The following is a 16,698-nucleotide window of genomic DNA, read 5'->3' as shown; positions in this document are numbered from 1 at the left end:
GTTTGTAACCAGAACAACAATGGCATATGTAACCTGATGTATATTCTGGCTGCTGCAAACATATTTCACCTAAAGCAAGACAGTTATTTTGCTGTTTGTAGTCTTGATCATCACTGAAGGGAAGGAAATCTGTATCAGTGTCTCATTTCCATGTTTGTTGTTTGTTTCGTCTATAGTGGCCGTCACCAGTGTAGAAAACCAAGGTTTATTTCATGAGGGAACAAGCTATAAGACCAGCCCGTTAACACTTGAATGTGCCAGAAGTTGCTTATTTCTTGAAGTGGTTAACAGGAAACAATTCATACAGGAGGTGCTTTCTGCCTTATGTGCTAGTGTGACTTAATGGTCCCACTGTTGAGTGGGATACCCATGCTTGGTGGCTACCTGGATCCTTTTTGCAGGAGGGAGAGAAATCTTTGGTTCTGCTGGGCAAACAAAATAAACTGACTGATACCAGTTATTCCCTATTCTCATCCATGCGTCTTCTTCAAAAAGCATGGGAGAGATAATAACCAGCCAATTACTATAACTAGCCATAAACTAGAGAAAAGCTGCTTGCCCACTCAGAATACAAGAGCTGCTGGATTATCATCATTGCTGTTTTTCTCACTGTGGGCTGCTACCAGACAGGAGAAGGAAACCGGTATCAGAAACTATGTAAGGTCTGACTGGAGTATGACACTGCATATTGGAAAAGGCAGTTATAAAATCTGAGTGTTATAACTTTCTTTTTAAAAAGAAACGTCATTTACTTCCCTTGGAGGTAAAAAGCATTTTGGAAGCAAATGGAAAGTGCTTATGTTCAAGAGTAAACATGTGTCTATGAACTATATTATAAAATATGAAGTATGGAATAGGTTTCATGTCACTTGCATAATACCTTACTCTTATATAATTTGACGTTTTCAAAATTCTTGCTTTCAAAATATATTTAAGGGAATGATCCAACCTTGCAGTAGCAGAATGTGGGATCCAGTGATGTTTTCTGTGTCCATTTCAACAGAGCAGGCCAAATTCATCTGTAGCACAAGCACAGTCAAAGGAGTGAACTTGAGCTAGGGCTGTACTTGATCCAGAGTGTACAGGCAGATGGGACGGACCCAGGTAGCTCTCAGACACAGATCAAAGTATATTTTATCAATGAAACTGATAACAAATTCCATAATGTGTTTGGCACTTGAATTCAAAATGTTCTGTAATATTTCAGTTTTAAAAGCCACCTCTGTCAAGCTTAGTACATCAGTTTAATTTGTGTTCCCTCATGCACACACACATACATACACGCTTCCCTCCAGATTTCGATTCAAGAACATTGTATAGTTAATAGTCTGGGAAATATATTTTCTGGGAGCAACAGATGGGTACATTTCAAACATAGACTTTCAGATATAGGATTCATGAAGTATTTTAAGAGAAAGATTAAAAAAAAAAATCCAAGTATATGTCTGATACTTAATATTTTGGATTATGCAGTAATTCTGAACATCAGAGCAATCATTTCAAGCAGTTTGCTGAATTCCATGTGATTAATACCTCTACATATTTTAGGAAAATACAAAATATCAGTTAAAAATAAATTTGTTGTGGAAATATTTTATCATATTATGTTTGAATCACTAATTTGGTGCAAAGTTTTAAAGTTTAAGAAAGAATTGCAGTACTTACTTTTGCAGTCCTTAGTGATACTTATTATCAAATGTAAGTCTCGGATAAAGTCGTAGCAGCAGTTTGTGGTCAGTTTTTTAAGTGGCTAATGTTTTTGAGTGTTTCCAGTGTTTTTAGCACTGATAATTTCCCCCCCCCACAATCTTACAGTGTGAAGTACCTATATTCTTAAATTTAGTGAAGGTAGAAGATGCTAAGCAGATGTTCTGGTATCAGGAATACCTCAAATAGGATCCAAAATTAAATACCAAAGTTTTGAAGATGCTGGTTTGAATTCAGCATGCATGCAAAGAACAAATTGTGCAGAAACTGAAATTTATGATTATTGGATTTTTTAAATAAGCTTATTTTTAAAGTATTGAGGGATATTTATTTTTTGCCTTGCAACCCATACAACATCTGTCAACCTTTTTGAATATCTACCATCACTGTCAAAAAGATGGATAGTAGTTTGTATGTCACATGGCCCAAACTGCTGTCTGTCAGTGGAAAATTTCTTTCAGTTCAGTAGTGAGACAAGCATTTGCTAACACAGGAAGAACTGAGAATTACCTTGTCCTTTCTCCCCTGTTACATTCCATTGTTACTAGGACATAAGAATATGTTTTAGCTATTTGTAATATGTGGAAGAATTGCTCTTTCCTTTTTATGACTTAGTGGTTACACAATTGTAGAATACGTAAAATGGAAGAATTTTACTTCCATGTCAATTGGTGTAGAAGTGTTATGTAATTTTGCTCTATTTTGGTCACTTCTATGTCATTTTAATGATTATCCACTATAACAAGCTAAGTGGAAAGGGGGATTCAAAATGGTGAGAGTATTGTGAAAAGTTTTTTGATTTTTTTTTTTCCTTGCCATTTTGTTAAATTTTTTTAGAAGAGAACAGGGGGATTAATGAGATGTTTTTGCATCAGTGTGTCAAAGCAGTTTTGCTTTTACAAAATAAATGTGTTGCTTTTTATTCTATTTATCTTAAAAAGAAACAAGACTGACAGTATTTTTAAAGTACATTAAGTAGGCATTAAGACAAGAGTGATTTGCACTAAGAGACAGGGGAGTGACATTTTTTTCTCTTTCATGTTGATTAAGCACATTCCCTTGAGAGGGAGGGAAAAAGATGACAGCAGGTTCTAGAGGTATATTTTCTTCTCATATCAGCTATGGAATTTCTAGTTTTATTTTTAAAGACAACAGAAATCTGTTTAAAGAGACAGTCTTGGGTAATATATACCCAGATTTGCATCCACTCCATTGATAAAATGTGATATAAACAGAATACAGTGAATATACTTTATAAAGCAAAACAATATATCTATAGTGTTATGTATTTTTGTATGTATCAGTGAATGTATGGTCTTGTTAACTCTTGGGAGTTTATCACAGGTGGTGTGATATCTTTGTTTTTCTTCTAAACTCTTTTTGTTAACTCTTGATGTCATAAGAATGTGGAATTTTTAAAAAAGTATTTTTAAAGAAGTCTCTTTATCCATCACCAATACGAAGAAAAATTTGAAAATGTTTTTCAGATACTTTCTGAGCACTCTCAGTAACTTATTTTCCTTCTAGGTGATCCTCACTGCCTTTAAGTTCTATATTTTCTGTAAATGTACGTAAATCTTTTATAGGCTTGGCCATCTTTCTCACCCATATCTCAAATCAGTACACAGTTCTAAGCATCCCTTGTCCATTTGTGAATCATGCATCCTGAAACGCAAGCTGCCACAATGCTGTTGTAATTGGCAGAACAGTTCATCATCTCGTGCTTCATTGCCTGTAAAGCTGCTTTGAAAGTCCTTAGTTGGGGCTGCTGTTAAAATCCCTGGTTGCAGAATTTCAACGTCCTTTTTTTACAAAAGAGAAAAAAATGTTTTTCTCTTCCTCCATATTACTACCAGCAGCTAGTGAAGCAAAGTACTTCAAAACTGACGTATGTTCCACACTATAATTCTAGTGGATAATTCTTAGAGAACTGAATGAAGACGTAGCAGGAAACTGCTTGTTACCACTTGTACTCCTTGGGCATCTGCTCCAGGTTCTGCTCTTCTCTTAACATTTTTCTCTACTGGTTATTTTTCTTATCCTTTGCTGATACTTTTAGCTTACACCTCTCAAGATACTGTCGAAGTCTAAAGCTATGGTCTTCTCCTTCCCATTAATAAAATCCATTCTGACTTCCATTTTAAGCACTGTAGAGTGATCAGGACCATTTTCTTTGCTTTAGAGAGATGGAGGAAGAGCTGTCCCTGTGACTTCATATGCAGAAAAACACGTATCTGACTTTCAAAGTCCAAACACTGAGCATATGTGGGGCTTTCCCAGAATTTCCTGTTCATAAGTGCTTGGAGAACAGCATCAGATTTTCTGGATCAACATTCTCACTGTATCCATTTACAGGAAGAAGTGACAGCCAGAATCAGTTTCTTTTTCTTTCCATGTTCAAAGAGAGAATTTAGGAAGGAAAAAAATGTCAGTGACTTAGTGAGGTGTAGCAGATGGGTACATTTATATCAGAGGTTAGACGGGATCTGTATTCTGAGAATCTGCTTGAACCAAATCCTGCAATTTCCTATGACTATGCTCATAGCGCCATTGAAAAGTATGTAGGAAGTCAATAAGATTTGTCCTAGGAAAAGGTGTTACTTTGTGGAACTGTTCATTAGAAGAGCAATGTGCAAAACCAGCAGCAACAAAAGAATCTCAGATCTTGATATATAATGCACCAATGTGACAGCGCAAGCCTTGTCTAGCAGTATTAATTGATAGTGTGAAGGCTTAATTGAAGGCTGCTTTTTGAGTAGGAAGAGTCACATCTGTCTTAAAAAGTGCTGCTCATGGACAGTATTGTAAGCAGCTGTAGCTGAAGATGTAACAAAGTAGCTGCTGCATAGCAGAATTATTAAGATTAGCAGTAGTGATGTGGTTTTAGTACCTAGAGCCACCAATCAGCTGGTGGAGTCTCCCTGTAGTAGGCACCGCACAGTCCCTTTCAATTTGAGCATGTGGTTAGATGTAAGTCAGGAAAACCACAGATAAACTGATTTTGCAGGGAAGTATAAGGAAATCATTGTGACTAGCTTCATGAGAACCACTGCAAGCCTAACAGCTGTTGATTGTATCAGCAAAGTTGGGGGGGAAGCTGTATGCAAATTCAAAGTGCAAATAATATAAACGTCTGTGATGTGTCAGTTTATACATCTTTGGTTTTGTCATGGTTAATACAAGATCAAGTGTTGACAAAGGGCAGTGCAGAAGATACGCTGGGAATGTGTAAATGGAAGAATACCTCTTTCACAGAAATGCGTTGAACTAACTGTTCGCTTCAGGCAATTGAATGACAGAACCATCTTATTTGACCAAACGCACTTTATTCTGTCTCTTATGCTCTAATTTATTCTCATCATGTGCTGTGAAGTCCTGCTTGGAGTGTCTATTCTCAGCATAAAACTGTTTGTCAAATTTCTATTAAGCTTAAGGTGAAAAATTAATGAGCCATTCACTTCAGATATTTCAAAACTAATACTGCTCTATTATTAATGCAGCAGAAAGTCAAAGACGTGGGTATGTACAATTATGGTTCAGTGTTGAGTCAGACTCTACTTTTTTTCCTTATTTTGGGGGGACATCATTAAAACTGTTTCAGGTCATAGAAGGAATTATTTTAATGATTTTTATCAGTAAACTTTTAGACAGTTTTATTTATTAACTTTTTGTTTTATCAGATCCTGGCAGAGGGTGACTTTAATAAACAGATAACGATGAAATACAGTATTCTGTCCAATCTTTCTCTGAATCTGGAATGTAAATAAAAATGAACAGAAAGTTGATTCTTATAGCACAAACTTTTTAGAGAAAAATAAATAAAAGCCTAATTGCATAATACTGAAGAAGCTGTGTGTGAAGCAATATTGTTTTGACTAGAGAAGTATGACATTGTGACTCTCCTCTGTTTCATGTGCTCTGATTTTTCAGCCTTGACAAAAGTCATTGAAACGATGGTAAAATTGTACTTTAACCCATAATTGAGTGGCATATGGTACACAAGTATTACTGTCAAATTCTCCCAGTAAAAACTTTTCAGAAATCTCGGAACATGTTACCAATGCCAGTAAGTTAAGTGATAGAACGCTATAAAACTCTAGGTTACAAGTGTGTATCCCAGACTGAGCAGTATGGAAACTGATGGTTCCAAGGTTTGTGCTTGCATTGAAAAAGAAAACACAAAACACAGTCACTGCAAAAGTAGAAAAGTAGTCCTCACTTTCTATGCAGAAACTTTCTAAAGATTGCCTCTTTCTGTGCTCCTAAAATTAACTTAATAATTGATTAGCATATTTTTCTTCTTGCATTCCAGTATCTAGAGTCTTTCTTAAATTAATAGCAGTTTTAGGCCTGGCATGGTTAGATTATTAGACTTGCATAGAGGAAGGAATTCTGTTTCTTGGAAGACTTTCATGCTATAAAACTAAATTTCATTACAAGCAAAATCTCAAATTTAAATTATTCTCAGAGCATTTGTTGTGCTCACAGATCCTGAAAGCACTATGTGCTCCAAGGAGTTTGGTGTCCTGCAGGGAAAGAGCAAGCAAGAATCATGCAAAGTTCTTTTGATACATTGGTTTCTTTATGAAGTTGCACTGCACTGTTTTGCAGTTGGTACAGCACCAAGCCCATGAGTATTTAAAAACTGAATGATTGTGCTTTAACTAGTAGCCTTGGAAATCTCCAGATTTTTCAGTGTGCACTGTGCTTTACTGGGGAGATTGGTCTTGAATCTTTCACTTTTGAATCCTGATCATGATGCAGATAGCTTTCCTCCGTCTCCTAAACAAGGTACTCTCATGGCAACTAATAAGTGGCTGGCTGAGGGAAAGGAACTCTTACATTTTTTTTTCTTAAAGTATTTTTTAATATTAATTCCAGTATTGCTTTTTTGTAAATAGTTCAGGAATTCAGGTACTAGAGAATCGTATAGAAATCAGGCCTGGAAAAGATGTCAAGAGATCATCTAATCTAGCACCTTCCCTCAGGGAGGGGATCAACCATGTCTACGTCATTCCTGACAGATATTTAATCTTTTCGTTAAAAAGATTTCAGTTGTAGAGATTTTACCACCTGCCTAGGCAGGTCTTCATGAATTCCTCCTATTAGAAAGTTTTTCTTCCAGATAACCTCTATATTTTAAATCTTTCTTTTCTTTTTTTTTTTTTTTTTTGTCCCATACTTCAAACTCCATCTTATATTGTGAAGTGATTCAGTTTTAAACATGGGGGGTTTTCTCCTGTAAGTTGTTCTCAAAAGTGTATCTTTCACAGTTTATTCAGGTGTGAAGCTCAAGTTGTGGGTAAATGGAGAAAGGAGAGATGCTTTTCGTCTGCAACTTTTTGAGCTTCATTGCTCCTGTAATACAGTCTGCAGATTGACAAACAATAGACAGAAAATAATGTCTCAGTTACACATCTCTGATGGGCATTTTAGGATTCTTTTTGACTCCTGAAACAGACTCTTAAAGCTTAAGCAAACTGATTTTACCATCAATTTGCTGAAGTAACAACTTCGAGAGATTTTCAACTCTGCCCAACTTCGATAAGACAAAACTTTTTCTAGATTATCATGTTTTGAACCAGTTTCACCTTTCCACTTAAAAATTTGTCTGATTCTTTCAAAGTAAACACTGATAACATTTCCACTGTGTATTAAAGCTGAAGAACACTTTTTTTTTTTTTCCCCATAATTAAATGTTATAGGCTTGGTTGATTTTTGCATTATGATTAAGGGCATACTGTAAGAAGTCTCAGGAGCTTCTAGCACAAAAATTAAAAAACAAGGAGGATGTGTGTGGATTTTTTTTTTATATTGTGGTTCAGTTACAACGCTCCTGATAGTACTTTTATAGAAATTTATTAGAACGTGTGCTGCTGATTTCTGATAGCTTCTTACCTTTCTGATTGTAGTCACACAGAATGTAAAGGATGCCTTCTGGTTGTAAAGAACTCCATGTCAAGAGAAAATGCGGTATTTGTTTCATAGAGGTCTCAGAGAGAGGCCTTGTATTCTGAACCTCTAGTTGGAAGTTTGGAAATGATTCAGTATGGGCAGGTATATTGGAAGGCTTTATAGAGTTTTGCAGGTTGTTCTAGAGCTGTTTTCTGCCCCATGCTATGAACCTCCTTTCCTTCTCCATGGCGGGCTTTTCATCTGCAAGAGTATTCCTGCTTTCCATGGGAAGAGATGATGCCTTTATTAGGCCAGCTGAAACAGTTGAGAAAAACAGATGAGCATTTTGTCCTGAAGTGCTTCAGAGCATTTCCATGTGTAGAGTTTGCCTTTTTTTTCCAGTTCTGTCAGTTGGTCACCCAAAATATCTCATCTCATCAGAAACCTTCCCATGCTTAAGTGTTGGACAGTCATGTGTATGGAAACTCAGGTTTTTTTCAGTTAAAGGGAGATCTTAAAATATGTATGAATCTGCTGATATTGTGAGGTTTGTGCTGTGGCTTCTTAAGATCTGAAAGGTGTAAATGAAGTATTCTGATGCTTTCTGATCTGTACCTTTGTCCACTTGACATGTCTGTTTAGTACGCTCTTATTCCAGACCTCCTTCAGCTGAGCTTTCAACCTTCCATCACAGAAACACCCCTGCATTTATAAAATAAATTATAGTCACCTTAGCTGCATTGAACCCACTTTGAGTCAATGAGGTGATCAGATTGTATTCTTTAAGAGAGGAAGGTGTATATTAAAATTTTTCAGGCTTTTTGGTACGTGCAAGGAGGCATGTCTCATCAAGTTGCCCGTATATCATCAACATGCATCCTCTGTGGTATGTTTCCTGTCAAAGTTCTCACAAAAGCTTGTTTGTGTGATAGCTCGCCCCTTAAACAGTTCTAGTGCTAAGTAGCACAACTTCTGTACAACTTAAACATTTTGGCATCCCTAGCAAAACAAACAGCCTTATCAGTAGTAGCACCATTCGGTGCAGACAGATACTTACGCATGATTTCAGGCTGTTTAAATGTCTGCTCTTCCCTGTAAGGCTTACTTGAATTTGAAAGTTACTGCTGATCAGTAATTCTATTTTTCACTGGTTTCTTTAACTATACACCAATTTAATTTGTTGTGTTTAAGTCACATACAATCTAATATCTGCTTGGACTCTTTGACAGTTTCTTTCTTGTGGAACTATTCCCCAAATACTGTCATACACATGTGTAATTTTGTGGCCCGTGTTCTTGAAGGGATTTTTTTTTCAGTAAGGTAAGTACAAAATAACGGCTACTTATCTAAATCAGTTGTTTTAAGCTGTATTGTAGATATTTACTTTTTTTGTTTGGTTTATGCAGAAGAGAAGTCTTCTAATTTTCATTTACTAAATTGCTGTTCTCTTTCTGTCGTTTAAGATGGAAGCTACAGACAAAATCGACTGAACCTCACAACGCTGTTAGTACAACCAATTTCTGCAGTGCTTGCCAAAAAACTCGTTTCCTTACCTGAGGACACTGTCCAGAAAGATAGGTGTATACCCCTCCAACTGCCAGCTACAGGTAATGCTTTTTAAATAATCTTCTAACTATGAAATGTTCTTCAAGGACTCCGAATCCATTTTCTGTAACTGTATATAACTAAGAGGTTTAGCTGATTATGAGTATGTTTTGCTTAGCTGCTTTCTAGAAGAGACTATGAACAATCTAAAAATTATGCTCCCAAAATCTGATAGATGGACGTTTTGGTTAAAAAAAAAAAAAAAGTCTCTTAGTATAAGGCATTAAGTTGTAATTCTTAATATTGACTTAAAAAACCTTCTATCTAGATACCGTCACTAGGGAGATTTTTTAGTGCTGCAGTATCGTTTATTAGGCCTTGTTGTACTACTAAGAATGTGATTTTAACGTTAAGGCACCAGTAGCGGTATTAAAGTTATTCTTTGTCTTTTTTTATGCCTCTAGCATAATAATACTATAATTGTAAACAGTGATATGTCTTTCTGTGTTCCTTAATTTGTATCTGCTATAGAATAAACAATGTATTGTCTGAACCTTCAGGCACCTTTTCCCCCAAGTTTCACCAGGAAAACGGTCATCATGATGAGAACAAAGTACCTTGAGTGGAGCTAGATGTAATGAAAGAATGCATTCAGAGTATCTCTTCAGAGATAATGCCATTAGCAAAGTCATACAGATTATTGCTTGAACAAGCTTATAGCTGGGGCGGGGCGGGGGGGGGGGGGGGGAGTGGGGGGTGGGAAGTGAGAATACAGTCTTTCCAGCAAAGATACTGCACAGTGTTTCAATGAAGTAAGGAACACCTTGCAGATAACGTTCTAGATGAGATGCATGTTTAAACAGTAATTCTGTCTTGATTTTTGTTTTGTGCTAGTCTGTCTTTCACCAGAAAAAATGCAGAAAAAATGGTATATTTTATTATAACACTTGTTTAAATGAATTGATTTGAAGCAGTGGTCTTGGAAGGGAGGAGGCAAGTTGTTAGTCACTGTATCCTGTGCTAAATACAGTGATGATAACAGTAAAAGCAAATTTTAAGGGCAACCATTATACTATCACGTATGTGCTGTATCACTTGTTTATTGCTTTTGGAAAGTTATTGTGGAATAGGAATACAATACAACAAGTCATAAAAAAGGTTGATTAATTTTATGACTTGTGTTAGCATTTGTAGTTATACATACTAAAAAGAAAGGCAGAAAGACCTCATGCTTCATGGCTGAAACTGTTGTGGTTAGGCAGGACTATTGCTCTCCAGGCTGACTAGATACTTTAAGGAAGAACTGATCTTCCCCACAACCAGTAGACAAAGACTATATAAATGGGAAAAGGTTATTTTGGAAGGAACAAGTGCTTAACCCTTCCAGGTAGGATGTGTGAAGCTTGCTAGTATTGTAGGAATTTTCAACAGCTGAAGTGTCTGAAGGAAAGCATGAATTTGGGCTGGCAAATAACACTCATTTTAGAAAGATAAAAGGCTGCACTGTGTCTGTTTCTCAAATAGCTTTGTGTGGAGGCTGCAGGACAGAATCACCTAAAGGGTAGCTTATTCTGCTTTTTCTGTGACAGGTGTGGGGTGTCTATTTTATTTCCCTGAGAAGGCAGAAATTCTGTTTGGTGGAAAATTTCTGGAAAGAAAGAATATTCCAAGCTAGCAGTCTAGTAAGAGCCAATCCACGTCCGGCTTACTCTGGGTGACCACAACAGCTTGTGTATGATTTCACGTAAAGCTTCTGAACCACAGTAATCCATGTGGGATTTTTTTTTAAATTCTTAATTTATTGAGCAAGTAGGTTCTATAATAAGAAGCCTTGCATAATTCTATAATGCATTATGATATGTTTTGCCTTGAAATAATGGTGAAACTATAGACGTGCCGGAGCATATAGTGTGCTGAAGTGTTCAGTAGCAGCCTTAATGGAAGAGATAAAAGACTGGTCTCATGATAAGAAATCTTGTATAGCTATTTAATAATAATAATAGCTAAAGAGAAAATGCTGAACAGAGCAATGCATATGAGAACAGTGAAGGCTGAATTTGCAGTCTTCCTGTTGATTTGAAGAAGCTTAAGAGAGAGATTTCACTTCTGACGTAGAACTCATCACTTATCTGTCAAAAGAGGTGAATGAGCAATTCAGATGATTGGTTGGCTTAAAATTTGTTAGAATAAAATGATCATCATTCTCTCATCAGTATGTTTCAAAAAGCTGAACAGCAGATTCATCAGTAATGATTAAACATTTATATATAGTTTTCTCACATTGCCTCTTTTTTCCCTTAGCCTTGCAGTTTTCAAGAGACATAATAATGTGACAGAGTAAGTGGGAGGATATGGAGAGAAACATCTGAGATGTATCGAGTGCTTAGAACCTACAAAGCGAATAGTGGGAATTGAAGTTAGTTATTAGTTTTGTGTTAGTTGAAGTTAGTAATTAGATTTGCTTTTTGTTTAGTATGGTGCATCATTGTTAATCCTCATTAATCTGAAATTCTATGCTCCCATGAACTTTTTCCCCAAAATGGGCAATTAGAAGGAATTCAAGAGTAAAGTTTTATAGAGAAGCTGTACACTTCTGAAGCTTCCTTTTTTGACAGAATATTACTAGGATATTTGCTAGAACATTGTGAAGATTGCCTTAAAACTAAAGCACTCCTATAAACATAAATGAAGAAAGTCCTGCTGTGTTGCAGTAAACTTTCTTTGTTGTTTGTTGTTACCTGCCAGTTGGTAGATTTCAGTCAGGTGCAAATCATCCCTTTTCAATGAATCTCTTGAGTATTTAAAGTAAATCTATGTAGTGGAATTTAATTTACAAAGTGCTTTTCGTCACTAATGACCATATACTTTGGTGTTAAATGGAAAGCCTGGTAGCCTGGAAGTCTGGTAGTTAAAAACACTAGAGATATATATGTAATTTTTCTCTTTGGCTTTAAGTGTCAGTTCTCATATAATTTGCATCTGAGAAGACAGAAAATGAGAAAGATCTAGGATTTCACTAGTGATCAATCTCCAGCTGTCTGTGGCAGAAGGGCGGACCTGAGGATTTCACAGGTCAAGTTGCATGATTAAGTAGCTTTCATTGTCATATGGTATATAAGGAAAAAGGTGCTGTATTTTTCAGAGGTTGAATGGAACCCTGAGGAATTTGAGTTGCCAGACTTGTAAATAGGGAGATGAAGGGGATATTGTCTGAAAGGTTCTCAACTGAGATTCTCTCTAGAATTTAGGAAAAATAAGATAACATGGTATATGAGGAAATGTGTTCACATGACTAAGTAGCTGTTTAAAGTTATAGGAAACAATAAGTAAAATAAAAATTGTTTTTAACAGTGAAGAGGTGGAGATAGTCACCAACGGAGATAGGGATTTATGATGGGAGGTGTTCAAGTTATTCATAAATGGCTATTAATAAAGGTCCCTTTCCCTCCTTCCTCTTCAGCCACAGGATATTGTGCATGCTAAAAATTTACATGAGTCAAAAAGGGCTACTTGAAAATTCACTGAGGAAAAAAAAACAATCAAAAGAGTTTAAACACACACACAGCCCCCCCTGCCCTCCCTTGGCTAGGTAACTTTTAAGTCACTGAAGGACACAATAGTGTCTTAGGAAAGAATCGCTATACGCTCATCCTAGTCTTACGTTCTTCTCCACATATATGTTGTTGGTCACTCTTGGAGATAAGGGCTAGACGGCCAGCTGGTCTGACCTAGTGTGCCTGAGCAGTCTACCTCAAATTACAGGAAGTATAATGCAAGCATTCATGCATTGATCTCACTTAAAGGCTTCGAAGTTTCTTTAGCTGACTGTCGTTTAAATCCAACCCTATTTCTTTCTTCGTCTGGATCAACCAAGATCATTGAGGGTGTATTATTTCAGAAAATATCAGTAGAGTTAACATACTGTCGTGGTTTAACCCCAGTCGGCACCTAAGCACCACGGCAACCACTCGCTCACTCCTCCCACCCAGTGGGATGGGGGAGAAAATGGAAAAAAAAAAACCAAAACAAAACTCGTGGGTTGAGATAAAGACAGCTTAATAGGACAGAAAGGAAGAAAAATAATGATAATTATGATAATAATAATAAAATGACAATAATAGTACTAAAAGAATTAGGATATACAAAACAAGTGATGCACAATGCAATTGCTCACCGCTTGCCGACTGATGCCCAGTTAGTTCCCGAGCAGCGATCCACGCCTCCCGGCCAACTCCTCCCATTTTATATACTGGGCATGACGTCATATGGTATGGAATATCCCTTTGGCCAGTTTGGGTCAGCTATCCTGGCTGTGTCCCCTCCCAGCTTCTTGTGCCCCTCCAGCCTTCTTGCTGGCTGGGCAGGAGAAGCTGAAAAATCCTTGACTTAGTATAAACGCTACTTAGCAACAACTAAAAACATCAGTGTGTTATCAATGTTATTCTCACACTAAATCCAAAACATAACAATATACCAGCTGCTAGGAAGAAAATTAACTCTATCCCAGCTGAAACCAGGACACATACACAGAAGATGATCCCATTTCTTATGAGCTCTTAATGCCTTTTGCTGTGAAGTAGGTGTAATCTTTTTAACTTATAAAATAGTAAAACCAAAGCATGAATAGTTTACATAACTTGAATGATACCAAACACTGTGTGAATAATAGAGCCAGGTATACAAAGACTCCCAGCATTCTGCTATAGCCAGTAAAATGACTCAGATCAAAATGCTTTTTCAGTAGAATCATTTGATCTTTTGTAACCTTTTTTAGCATATAAAATACAGTCGTTGATCAATACTGAATCATCTTAATGACTGCAATGCAAAACTTCATTGTAGGCTGCAAACAAATCCTCATCCTTTACCAAAAAAGGTGAGAGTGGAACAGATAGCCAGAAGTGACTGTTACTGAAAAGGTTTGTAGCATAACATAAAGAAGAATTTTTGTAAGACTTTGAACGTCTATTTTATACAGTTCCACATGTCACATGGTCATTATACTGCGTTTTATAGTCAACTCTGATCATGTGAAATTTGAATCATTAATTATAAAAAAGAAATAATTGGAAGAGTCCGTTAGTTTCCATATCATATGATCATCGTCCAAGACAAATAAAGTTCTCTGCCAAGTGCTGCACTAGTGCAAATCAAGCCTGTCTTCAGTCAGAGGAAGGGCATGAAAAGATAAAGGAGATATATATCCTCCTATTAGGCTACAGCCTTGTGATGTTGTTATATGTGTTTCTCCTTCGTAGCTTGCTACCTGTCAGAGAAAAGAAAGAGTACCATATTTAATAAACTCTGGCTGTGCCATCATACACTATGATATCAATACGGAAATAATCCCATAATTTCTAGGTATTTGCACTATGCTAAACATAAATCCAAGAAAACAAATAGAGAAAGATGCCAGCCTATTGTGTCGCAGTGCGTGTTGCTGTGTCTACCAAATTTGAATTCATCGTGCATAACAGTAGAAATATAATGAAGTTCTGCAGATACTGCTTACTGGCATTTCAAAGACGTACATGTTAAATAGGGAAGTCAGACGTAATACAGACATACTGTATATGAAAACTTACAAACACTTATACTAATACTCTTGGATTTTCTTTTTGTGACTGCTTTAAATTCTGTTCTTTTTTAAAATAGAAGTTCATGAAAAGAATTAAGCATAAACAGTGTGAAGCATTTTTCATATATCTTCTCTCTACTCCTACCTAAAGCCTCAAGAGTTTTTCTACCAGAATTGTAACAGATCAAGATATATTTTCAGAATTCTGTTCTGTGCCATTATTTTTCTGTGTGATGCTTTGGTTTTGATTGCTGTAAAGCAGGTAAAGAATCTCTCAAAATAGTGTGAGATTATGAAATTCAACTATACAATATTGAGTGTGACACAGTTATTCTGTATTGCATTAAGCCATCCCAGTTTAGAGCCTCCTTAAAGGACTTTATTCTAGACATCACTTATTTTTTTTGTCTGAATAGATTTATTGTTAGATTCCTTATTGTAGGTCAGAAAATATGATCAAATAGCAAATAGTTTATTCATTAGGCTCTTCAGACCAAGATTGGGCTTGAGGACTCAGGGCCTATGAATATCCATTTAGAAAGGAGAATATATTGTTAGTAGGCAACATAGTTGGTTAATCAAATAAAAATCTAGTAGGGAAAAAAATTAAGGATACTAGATTTCAAAGAGACTGAATCGAGATGGTGTATTGCTTAGATAAAAGAACAGTAAAGGCTTTTTGTTACAGGGACATCTGTCCAGGAGTTTTGACATATTCCTGCACAAATAATTTTATAATTCAACAATACTATACATTGTCATAGATTCAGTATTGATTTTTGCATATGCAATTTGATAGTGTCAGACAGTATTTTTTTCAGAGATAATATATAAGTTATTAAGTATATACTATTTTATAAGTTTATTTGCTTTTGTAAGTGTGTAGTGATGTTGCATATAGCATTTTTGGTATGTAAGTTACATTCTTACATAAATGCTTATGACGATTACATTTCTTTGTTTAAAGTCCTATGTTTGAACTTAATTGAAAACTGATACAAAATATGGAGTAGATAAGGTTTTGCACTCAAAGTGACATGAAGAAGTACTGAGAACTAACTAAAATATATTTTTCACAGTCCAGTAAGATTTCAAAAGCCCATTAACTGGGTAGTCTAATATGGTAGTAGTAGTTTGGGATTTTACTCAGTTATTCTAGAAAATGTCTAATGAAAATGAAGCATGTGTTTCAAATGACAGCAAAATCTGCTGTTATATATGTTTTAATGTATACTTATCATATCGGTGTATTTAACAGGGTATTCCAAATATTATGTACCAGTCCATGTTATTCCATACAGTATCACCAATAGAATATAAGACATCTATGACATATTTGATTATTCATTATATGTAAATAGCTTATGGTGTTTCTACATTGAGTGCAGTTAGTTCTTACTGTGTCATCACGTTCTGTGGTATTTGATATTACTTTAAAGCCTCAGGTCTTGGGGCAAATAACTTTATGAAAACTGTAGCTTTCATTATTAAAAAAATTATTAGCCTTCAGGGGTGTCTGAAAAGCTTGGTAGCGTGTGCTCAAAAAGTTAGCAGTTGAGTTATTAGAGCCTGATGTAAGGTTTTTGAATGACTGGAACAAGAAATGTGTTGAATGTAATTTTATCCTGACTACCTCAGCTGAATTAGTGCCCCCTAAGTAACGTGGCCATGGATGTTTGATGATGTTTGAAAGCTTTACTTTAATTGTGATTTCAGACTGATGTATTTTTATTGAGGTGTGGTTTATGTTGATTTCAACAGGAATCATATTCATGTTAAAAACTGAGTTACCTGAAGTTATTCAACTCACATATATACACCTCGTTTCGGTAATCTTCTGAAACAACTTCTGGTTTTATGATCCAAGAACTATGTTATCGAAATGCATGAATTCAGTTAGTACTTGATGCTTCTATACTGGAGTTAAATGTGCATGTAGGGAAATTTTTGTATATAAGTAGCAAAAATGTTGT

General features: G+C 35.9%; 1 protein-coding gene across 1 annotated transcript in view; it reads left to right on the top strand.

Annotated features, from left to right (window-relative positions):
- The window catches only part of NAALADL2 (N-acetylated alpha-linked acidic dipeptidase like 2), a 324,485-nt gene that overhangs the window by 178,493 nt on the left and 129,294 nt on the right, over positions 1–16,698 (top strand). Inside the window, exon 7 of the mRNA XM_050902673.1 lies at positions 9,066–9,209. Coding sequence (XP_050758630.1) covers positions 9,066–9,209 — 144 coding nt within the window. The remainder of the gene's footprint in view (positions 1–9,065; positions 9,210–16,698) is intronic.

The sequence above is a fragment of the Gymnogyps californianus genome, chromosome 10 (assembly GCF_018139145.2).
Source record: "Gymnogyps californianus isolate 813 chromosome 10, ASM1813914v2, whole genome shotgun sequence".
Lineage (NCBI taxonomy): Eukaryota > Metazoa > Chordata > Aves > Accipitriformes > Cathartidae > Gymnogyps > Gymnogyps californianus.
Note: the sequence above shows the minus strand (reverse complement) of the source record. Positions and strands in the feature narration are given on the sequence as shown.